The sequence below is a fragment of the Humulus lupulus genome, chromosome 5 (assembly GCF_963169125.1).
Source record: "Humulus lupulus chromosome 5, drHumLupu1.1, whole genome shotgun sequence".
NCBI lineage: Eukaryota > Viridiplantae > Streptophyta > Magnoliopsida > Rosales > Cannabaceae > Humulus > Humulus lupulus.
In genome coordinates this window covers 231,496,712-231,507,311 of record NC_084797.1, presented here as the reverse complement: position 1 = coordinate 231,507,311, position 10,600 = coordinate 231,496,712, and the positions used below count along the sequence as shown (strand labels likewise).

Here is a 10,600-nt window from a genome sequence, read left to right as displayed (position 1 = left end):
AATAGTCTGAATTTTCGTTATTATTTTCCTATTAAATTCCTAAGTAGAAAAAAGAAAGAAAAAAAAGTTTAATTGTTGAGCTTTTAAAACTGAAAATCACAAAGGACTCAATCTAATTTTTACGCTTTTAGAGTGGTACATAGCTCACAAACTCGATTCGGGCAGAAGAGAAATCTTCCATATTCGAACATATTGTTGACGCCAATCTAAAAATAAAGTTCTCTAAATCTTCTGAAGCTGCTAAGCTAAGATGGGAAAACTTGGACTAATTAAGCTTGCACTCGAGAACTTTCTGAGGTTATAGGGTTAACAAGAAAAAATATAAAATGTTTCCTCCATCAATTCTCTTGATAGTTTTAATCTTTCTTTTTCTCTCTCTTTTACTTTTACTTTTATACTATGTTTGATAATGTAATGGATTGGGCTATTTTTTTTTAAATAAATAAAAATTTGAATTATAAAATTATTGGTATTTTAAAATAATGATTTTATTTAAAATAAATATTTTTTACTAAAATATTATTTTTAAGTAATTATTTAGAATAATAATAATTTAAAATATTATACATAAATTAAATATAAAAAATGTTTACAGAATAAAACAGCTCAAACGTGAAATCAACTCACGGATTATATATTCCACCTAAAATTCTCAATTAGTCCCAGTCTTTCCAGTCCCTTGTGATACCGATCCCAATCCCAGTCCCAGTCCCAGTCCCCTATAACAAACGGAGCATTAACTGATCGTTAATTACCTTGGTCATTTAAAATGGTACCTAAATACTATGTTGCACTAAACTTGTATCAAATATTAAGAGAAAGAGAAACATGTAATTACAGGTTACTTTTTATATGCTACTTACATTTTAAAAACCGTTATTAAGAGTAGCCTCAGCTACCAACCATGACTTTTTCTATGATTTAAATTCACGAGTAAGTAGTTCACTTTTCTAGACCAAAAACAGGGCACGTACAACGAGCTTTGGTAGGCAGTAAAATAAACAGAATTTGATATTAAAAACAAAATTCATGAGAACAATATGATATTTTATTACCTCTTTCTCCTTCCTGTTTCTTTCTATTATTTTGGCTTTCATCTATATTAAAGAATAAACGAACCAAGTACAAGCTCATATGAATTCATTCAGTAAAACTGGTAAAAATTCAAAATGGGCAACACCAAATTTCTTAAGCAACTGCCATGTCCTGTTGATAGTCTTGAAACCATTCAGCAGGCCACCATTCTGGCCTTGTAGCCTCAACTTTTACATCTTCTTGTCCTTGTATGGTTAATGCACTTGATCTTTTGAAGGCCTCCTCCAGACGCAGGACACCCAGCCCTCGACATCCAATCACAGTCGATATAGCACCGACTTTCTTGCCGGACTTGGAATCAACAACTTCTGAGCCAGGAGAGATTTTCTGTTCCAATTCTGAATGGACCACAGAGAAGAGAACAACAAAGTTGAGATTGTTACAGGACAACTCAAGAAGTAAAAATAAATGGGAAGTAGTAGATGTTACCTTCTCCATGGCCATTAACAAATCTCAAAGGAAGCAAGCGCTTGCGAATGACCCCACGATGGTGGGTCCGGGCTACAAACTCTTGGCCAACATAACAACCTTTGTCAAAGCTTATTGCGTTCAGTCCAATCAGGTTGTATTCAAGAGGAATTGCCTCACCTGTATATGGCGTCAACTTTCTTTGAGAAAAGGGTATTAATAGAACCAGATTTTGCTCTTTTTGAAGCTAGGCTCTCTGTCTAGCCCTATTAGGAACAGTAGACTATAACAATTACCATGTTAGTTCTATATTGTAAGAGCAAACTACGTGCATGTTCATTTTGAGCTACCCCACTTGTGTAATTTTGCTTATTTCATATGTACAACATCATAAACCACTTGATACAATATAAGAACAGACTTTACATGTCAAATACAAATAAAACTTGCAGTTATAAGTAAGATTACGTATATGCACCTTTTGGAATCTCAATTGAGCCTTCTGCAACTCCGTTTTCTACTCTCCATAAAATGAAATTCTTTTCATCAGTTTCTTTATCAGCTTCAATTAGAGGTGCTGCAGTAGGACAAAGAAAATTATAGCTTATTGAAACTTCTGTAATGGTCTAAGCTAGCACAGACTGGAAAAACACCTCAGGCTTAGAATCTCACGTGTTGTATTAGATGGGAAGATTCCCCTAAAACCAAGGCAATCCAACCTAGGATCCTTGTACCACTGTGTTCCATGATTGTTCCCATGGGAAGCTGACTCCCCAGAACGATCAACACCGGAACCCCAACCAACGCTAGCAGCCTCTGGCTCTTCTACATCTGCGGAAGTTTTAGTAAGGCTTCCCCCATAACGCTGCCAGCAAGAGAAATCTTCTCCTACGTTTTCAATCTCAACCTTGGACCTCAAACGATACCTGGTGAGAAACAAACAGAACTAAATACATACAGTAATGCAAAGCACACATTTCCATACAAGGAAGAAACAATATATGGGACCGAATTGCTATTGTTATAGTTACAAACTATGTACGTTCATTATTCAATCAAGAATTATGTATTCGTACTTCATTAATGTCTCCAGCAACAACTAAGGGAATAGGCAATGCAGAACCCATGTTTAAACTGCCAATTCTAAAGGGTTCAGCTCAAAAAATCAAGCACCTTGTATTCATACCGAAGCCATGTCTCCAGCATCAACTAGGGGCTTATACCATACACAATGCCAAGACCTTGCCCAAATTGTCAATTCCAAACCAATCAACTAATGCTTATTCATCAGTACTAAGATAATAGATGAACAATTTCAAACAATGAAAGATCAAAAATATGAACTTCTCCTTAGTTCTACGTATATACACACCCATTCATATATATAAGCAGCCTAAACATATTGTATTCAACCCGAAGCCATGTCTCCACTCTCCAGCATCAACCGGTGGCATACACAACATACAATGCCAAAAACTTGCCCAAATTGTCAATTCCAATTCAATTAGCTAATGCTTATTCATTAACCCGAGCCTAGAATGAGTAGTATAGTTCTCACAAATTTTCAAACTTAAATAGTCCATTGCTAACATAAAGATGAACAATTTCAAACAATGAAAGATAACAAGTTCCCATTAGTACTATACACACATACACATATATATAAGCAGCCTAAAACTATGACTTTCTCAAAGGAGAGGAACCAAAAAAAAGTTACCTTTTTAAGGTGTTCAAGAGCTCATCCAAGACAGAAGCATCAACATCAGCAAAGAGCTCAAAAGCCTCATCTGAGTCGGACCCGGGTCCTGATCCAGTCTCGTTAAGCTTATCCTCGGCTCTCGCCGGTCTATACAGAACCAGGTCGTACAAGAATCTCCCCTGAGGACTCAACAATGCGGCGTACATGGGCGGAGCGGAGACCGTAGCCAAATTGGGCGTGACTAGAGTCGATGAATTCTTCTCACTCGCGGACTCAGCTAATCGCCGTACATCGTTAGTCAATAGTCCCTGGAGGAATTTGACGGTGTCTGGGCCACGGAACCGGACAACGGAGCGTGATTTCAGAAGGGAAGCTAAGGGTCCAACTTTTTCGAGGTCAGCTTTCCGATGGAGGCTTCTGTAATGAAAATGATTGACCCAAATGGTTCTTGGGAACAGAAGGGCCTGTTTAGAGCGTAGCATTATGAGTTGTTTTAGGGTTGGATCGAAGGTACAACTGAAGGTTGAAGATGACGATGGATGAAGCAGGAGCTATAACGGTGTGAGAAAGGAAGAAACTGGGTGTAGAGACACGTTAGGTGAGCTCAGATGCTTATTCTGGGTTTACGCCACGTGTAATCTATAAGTTGTTTGTTTGTGATGAACATGAAGGAAAGTTAGCCAAGTGTTCGATAAAATTCCTGAAAGAAGAGAAAACGGATCGATCACGACACGTAGGTGTTGTTTGGACACTATTTCGTTTCTGTTCATTAGTTTTTGGGTGATTTATACTTAAGCTCAGTAGGTTGATCATTGGCTTCACTTAATTGGGTGGAATTAGGAGAAAGATACTCCTCATTAACTCTCTCGTATACAAATCAGAATATATCATATTCAGACATAATAATAATGATAATAATAATAATAATAATAGCACATTTGAAATACTAAAATGTACTACAGAACAAATCAAACACTAATAATAATAAGTAATAATACTAAGATTTAACATACAGAGATCAAGCTGCCCGTGAGGGAGATGGGAGTAGAGAGAAGGCGGACGATGAGAGGGGCTGGAGTGGAGACTGAGTTCGAGTTCTACGGCTGAGAGGAGTGAAACTGTGAGGCTAAAATAACCATCCAATACTATATCTTATCTACTCTATTTTTCAAACTACTATACTACCAAAACTAAAATAAAAAGAAATTACACCACAATTTTACATATCATATATTAATTTCTTTATATATATTTTTACATCATTTAAATAATATAATTTTTATTTATTTTAAAAAATAAAAATAGATGATTAAATAAGTTTAAAACAGCATCGTAATGTAGGTAAAACTTAAATAATTACTCTAGCATAGTTAAACTGTGTACCTATTATAGCATCTGAAATTCTTCTTCAAAATTTGGAAGGATGATGTATTTCATGGCCGGCCCAAGCTTTTTTTGGGCCTTAGGCAAAATTTTAAAATGGGGCATTTAATGAAGGAGAAAAAAAAAACTATATTTTTAATAATAATATAACATCTAAATTTAAATAAAAATTTTACACCTAGTTAATAAAGTCAAATATTCTAAATAAAAGTATTACGAATTTATTATTCAAAGTTGTAGATAAATTCTCCAATAATCAAATTTTCTTTTCCAATTTTTCATAATGACCAATCTACAAGCCATACAACCTAACAAGAATATCAATTAAAACAAAATGATTAAAAAAGAATAAACAACAATAATTGATTCATTTAAAAATTTATCTTTCTTGTTTTTTGGATGCAAATTTGTTAATCAAATCATTGTATTCAAGTTTATCTAGTAAATTATGCTCAATAGACAACATTGCCAATCCAATCAATCGTTCTTGTAACATAGTTGATCTTAAATAAGATTTTATCAATTTCAATTTTGAAAAACTTTTCTCTGCTAAAGCAACTGTTACATAAATAGTTAGCAATATTCTATAAGCAATGTATGTATTTGGAAATGAATCAATCTTTTTTATGTAATCAAGTATTTCAATTGAACTACTATTTTCATTTGGAAAAATTTCTCTTAACACTTTTAATTCCGAAAACAAATCTAAACCATCAATATCAAAAAATCCATTATATTTTAAAGCATATTCATTCAATGCTTTTAGTTTCTTCAAATTGAATAAAAATCCAAAAATGTCTGCATACACTTGAAATTGTTCAAATCTATTTCTAAGTGAACAAATAATTTGATCAATCATGAAAAGAAAATAGTCAATCTAAAATTATTCTTCAATAGATTTTACTATATCACCATCATCAATTATTTCATCAAATTGTTTTTTTCCTATGAATCACACGTTTTTCACAAAATTTAGGCTCAATTTCCATCTCATTTGCAATTTCTTTAGCATAAACAAATTCATCTTTCCTATAATTTTCAAAATAAGAAAGAAGGTCATCTAACTGATTTATAGCATTGTCAATATCCATATTTTTACATTGTAAATTTTTACTAATTGAATTGACAACAAACAAAATATCAAACCAAATAGTCATGCCTAACAAAAATTCAAAATTCTCTAATTCATAGGTTGCTAGACATTTAGCTTCACTCTTTATTTTAGGATCATCACTTGTTTCTGCTAGTTCAAGCAAAGCATCTCTTATTTTTGGAGTTTGAAATCTAATTGCCTTAACACTTTCAATACGACTTTCCCAATGAGTCTGAGACAATCATTTCACAGTCAAAGTAGATATATTTTTCAATATTGTCCATCGCTTAGGTGAAGAAGAGAATAATGAATATATACGTTGTAAAACACCAAAAAATGATACAACTTTAACACAAGAATTAGCAACATCACAAAGTACTAAATTAAGATTATGAAAACCACAAGGTGTATATAATGCTCTAGGATTTAACTCTAATAATCTTTTTTGTACACCTTGGTGCTTTCCTTTCATGTTAGATCCATTATCATATCCTTGTCCTCTTATGTCATTGATGTCAAGTTTCAAATTTTCAATTTCTTTTGTGAGTTCACTAAAAAGACATTTTCCAAAAGTATCATTTAAAAATCCCAAAAAATATTCTTCCACTCTTATTGGATTAGTTGAGATATCTACACATGTCAATATAAGAGACAATTATTCTTGATGACTTAAATCAGGAGTACAATCAAGTATAACTGAAAAATATTTTGCTTCTTTGACTTTTTTCAAAATTATATTTTTCACTTCACTCGCTAATAATTGAATCAACCCATTTTGAATTCTATGTCCCTAAATAATGATTATGAATGATAAACGAGTTTTAGACTTGTTTATCCATGTTTTTTTTCAGGTAAAGTATTATGTGTTCGTTTTGCTTTGTTCTATTTTACGCTGGTTTTTGTATGTTTTCAGGTGTCGAAGGGCTTAGGTGACTTAGGTGTGGAAATATGGTGGAAAAATCTAAAAAATGACAAAAATTGGTGGAAAACGGTGTTTTGGAGCACTTCTTACGACCGCAGGAAGGGTGTCTTGCGGCCGCAACTCCAGAAGAGTTTTGCATTTCCAGGCATTCCTGCGACCGCATGAATAACATCCTGCGACCGCAGGATACATCTACAAATGAGAAAAATGCAGATTTTTAATTAAGGGTGTTTTGGTCCTTTCATGTTTAAAAAATTGCTAATTAGGTTTAAGTTACGATTAAGGAAAGAAAATGAGACACTTTTTGCAGACCTAAATTGGGTGAGGAGGCTGAGGAGTGGATCTATCATTTAGAGTTTCTTTTCTTCTCTTTTTATTTTTTAGTTTATGTTAATTTCAGGTTTATGGATTTCTTAGTGATGTTTATGAACTAAATTTTGTTTAGGTTTTCTAATTGACTCTCTTGAAACTCTATTATGATTTAATGCATTTATCTATTTCTTCTTCATCTGAAATCTATTCAATTTGTGTCTATTGTGCATGTAATTGACTGTGCACCTTTTACATATGATTTATGAATTTGAATCAAAATCTGAAAAGTGAGATTTGAATATGCTAAAATTGAATAGACATAGATTTCAATTTAGAACGAGAGTATCAAATTGGTTTATGTAATTTATGGTTGTATTCATTGCTTCCTATTGTTTGAATTGGCCATAGAAATATAGGGAATTCACATTAGGTCGAGTTTTCTATCTCTTAACTCGAATAGTTAACACTTTTGCATGCCTATCATTTCAGTGAGAAGAGTTTCAGTAGTAATTGAATTAAAGAATAATAGAGTGGATAGTAGAGAAGATTAGGATTCCTAATTGTTTCATAGTGAATTTAATCCTTGTGTTCTTTTTATTATTTGATTTATGCAATTTTCATTTATTTCTGTTTTCTTATTTTCAAATTTCACAAATCTAGTTTTCATTAGCCAAATAGAAACTAGAAATTAATTATTTGGTAATTGATAAATCAATCTTCGTGGGACGATACTCGTTCCTATCGAGATTTATTACAAATTGCGATTACATATACTTGCGTAGCTTTAATTTTCGCAACAAGTTTTTAGCGCCGTTGTCGGGGACTGAAAAATTATCAATATTAAAATAGTTAATTTTATTTCTAATTTGGCTATCTTTTAAATAATTTCTAATTTATTTGCGGTTATTCTTTATCTCAGGTACTTTCCTTATATGCGCAGTAGAAGGGGAGTTGACAGTCCAGTTCCAATTAATCTTGAGATCGAGAAAGAGTGCAAGCGAAACAGAAGAAACAAAAGGGCTGAAAGTTCTACTGTTGTTACAGCAGATATTAATAACAACAGTGTGGAAAACATGAGCGGGGGAGCACCACAAAATCATAATCTTGCTGGTCAAAGAGCTCTACGGGACTATGCACTCCCTACTGTCATAGGGGTACACTCATGCATCCGTCCACCAGCAGTAGAGGCAAACAATTTTGAGATCAAGCCTGCTATCTTGCAGATGGTCCAAACTGTCGTTCAATTTGGTGGCCTCCCCACTGAAGACCCCAATATGCACATAGCCAATTTCCTGGAGTTGTGTGCCACCTTCAAGATGAATGGGGTGAGTGATGATGCCATTAGATTGCGCTTGTTCCCATTCTCACTACGGGAGCAGGCGAAAAGTTGGCTGAATTCACTTGAGTCCAATACTATCACCACTTGGGATGCTCTAGCTCAGAAGTTTTTAGCGAAGTTCTTTCCACCGGCTAAGGCTGCTAAACTGAGAGGGGAGATCAATAACTTCTCTCAACTTAAGGGAGAATCTTTGTATGATGCTTGGGAGAGGTTCAAGGACTTGATCAGAAAATGTCCCCACCACGGTATTGAGAAGTGGATGTTGGTCCACAACTTTTATAATGGTTTGTGCGGTACCACTCGCACAGTCATTGATGCAGCAACGGGAGGAGCATTTATGAGCAAAAGTGCTATTGAAGCTTATGAACTCTTAGAGGAAATGGCCACTAATAATTACCAATGGCCAAGTGAACGAGTGGGCAGTAATAAAAAGGTTGCAGGGGTTCATGAACTAGATGCAATCACAGCCTTAACTGCTCAAGTTACGTCTCTAACTATGCAGTTGCAACAAAATACCATGTCTGCCCAGGTTGTGCAAGCCCAAGTAATGTGTGAATTGTGTGAGGGGCCTCATCCCTTTGACCAGTGCCAAGCTGCTTTAGATCCCAACAATGTCCCATTTGACCAAGCTTAAGTTCAGGCAGTGGGTAATTTCAGAGGTCCTACACACAACAACCCCTACACTAACTTGTATAATCCAGGGTGGAGAAACCATCCTAACTTTTCTTGGAGAAATAATCAGGACCAACAACGACCGTTTCAACCACAGTATCAGCGCCCTATGACTCAAGCTCCACCACAAGCATCAACCTCTCACCAACCTAGACCACAAGCTCCTACAGATCAGCCTAGTTAATTGTAGGCTGCCCTATTGACTCTCACCAACACTCAAACTGTAACGCCCTGGTTACCCCAAAATAGTTACGATGAACCGGAAATTTGACCCGCTACCCGAGTCCTTTGGTTAAAAATGTGTTCTAAGTGTTATTAACAGGCTAAGGTGGAAAATCAGTAAAAAGGAAAGGATATGCTTTATTGAGTATATAAAACTGTTCATGAGCTCATCACAACGTTTACAAGTTATTTATAACTCAAAATGGTCATTACTGTTTCAAATTTACAAACCCGCCGACCTAAGCGGAAAAAATAGGGTAAACCCCCTAGTTCCTCTGAGAACTCATTGGCCGTGGTGGTCAAGCGACCGCATATGTACACATCACCACCTAAGCTCTCCACTCAGGGCTGGGTGAGATTTTCTTTCCCTTTACCTGCACCACATAGCACCCATGAGCCAAAGCCCAGCAAGAAAACACAGTATTGTATATAAACATTATCAAATGATTATCATTATAATCACACAGAGCTTATAGCTCTTAAACAGATGAGTGAATATCACGTGAGGTTCTAGTAAACCATACTGAGTGACTGACAAGCAAGTCACTAATTTAAACAGAAGAGTGGCTGCTGGGTAAGCCACTAGCCTTAAACAGATGAGAGACTGTTGGGTAAGTCTTTAACTTAACGGATGAGTGACTGATGGGTAAGTCACACAAGCGCTTATAACATTCATCGAACTTGAGGTCGTTCCGGCATTAATGCTCTTTGAGTCATCCAATGCAGATATCGATTAGATCTAATCTTTATTGGCTTGCGTTGAACACGCTAAGGCCGTCCTGACTTATGAGTCAGCACTGTGTGACCAATGCCCAGTACCACTGTCGAACCTGACTAATGAGTCACAACTTCACAGTTGATACTGACACCTTTGCCAAATCTGACTAATGAGCCACTACCATGCACAAGTGAGCAAGATTTGATAAGCATTCAATAATCAATCCATATCCACGTTTACACAATCAACATGCTTCATGAACAACCATGCATGTCACGTATGGGGTGCAGTTTTCTTACCTCTGGTTCGAACGAGAATTAATGTAAGAACGACCCTTGAGAATGACCTGTCTTTTGTCCCCTTAGCGGTAACCTGATCATAACCAATTATGGGATTCCATCAATAAAATGAATAACAAAGGTTCCCAAACCAAAACCTAGCCTCCAAGACATCGAATACTACTAAACCGGGTAGTAGGATCGATCCCGAGGCCTAAGGCTAGAATCCCCGAGCCAAAAACTCATTTCTGGCCAAAATGTCACTAAGGGTCGCAACCCTCCTTGGCCATGCCACGGCCCGCCCCTCAAACAGAGGCGGCCTCCTTCAGCACCCTTCAAGGGTCGTGGCCCTCCTTGGCCATGCCGCGGCCCAACCCCCAGTTCAGCCAAAACTCTGGTTTTTCTTCCCCTGCGATTTTCCTTGGAACCAACCTTTCAAACCAAGCTCAAACACCACTC

The 10,600-nt window shown here is 35.9% G+C and overlaps 2 protein-coding genes and 1 non-coding gene across 4 annotated transcripts; all 3 read right to left on the bottom strand.

Moving 5' to 3' along the window:
* Positions 1 to 1,026: 1,026 nt before the first annotated feature.
* On the bottom strand, positions 1,027 to 4,361 carry LOC133778350 (putative transferase At4g12130, mitochondrial). 2 transcript variants are annotated; one of them, XM_062218239.1, is made up of 6 exons: positions 4,216 to 4,361; positions 3,221 to 3,902; positions 2,176 to 2,429; positions 1,982 to 2,080; positions 1,525 to 1,683; positions 1,027 to 1,433 (listed from the first exon to the last, which is right to left on the bottom strand). In XM_062218239.1, the coding sequence occupies exons 2-6, from the start codon at positions 3,682 to 3,684 to the stop codon at positions 1,189 to 1,191; spliced, it is 1,221 nt and encodes a 406-aa protein (XP_062074223.1). In that variant the 5' UTR covers positions 3,685 to 3,902; positions 4,216 to 4,361; the 3' UTR covers positions 1,027 to 1,188. The 2 variants fall into 2 exon arrangements, with proteins under 2 accessions (XP_062074223.1, XP_062074224.1); XM_062218240.1 differs by lacking the exon at positions 4,216 to 4,361 and having other exon boundaries at positions 3,221 to 4,187.
* Positions 4,362 to 4,964: 603 nt separating this feature from the next.
* On the bottom strand, positions 4,965 to 6,452 carry LOC133780056 (uncharacterized). The gene is made up of 4 exons (XM_062219935.1): positions 6,449 to 6,452; positions 6,022 to 6,308; positions 5,542 to 5,910; positions 4,965 to 5,354 (listed from the first exon to the last, which is right to left on the bottom strand). The coding sequence occupies exons 1-4, from the start codon at positions 6,450 to 6,452 to the stop codon at positions 4,965 to 4,967; spliced, it is 1,050 nt and encodes a 349-aa protein (XP_062075919.1).
* A 1,941-nt stretch (positions 6,453 to 8,393) lies between these two features.
* On the bottom strand, positions 8,394 to 8,500 carry LOC133780873 (small nucleolar RNA R71). The gene has a single exon (XR_009869681.1). It is a non-coding gene; the product is annotated as a small nucleolar RNA R71 (small nucleolar RNA).
* Positions 8,501 to 10,600: the final 2,100 nt, after the last annotated feature.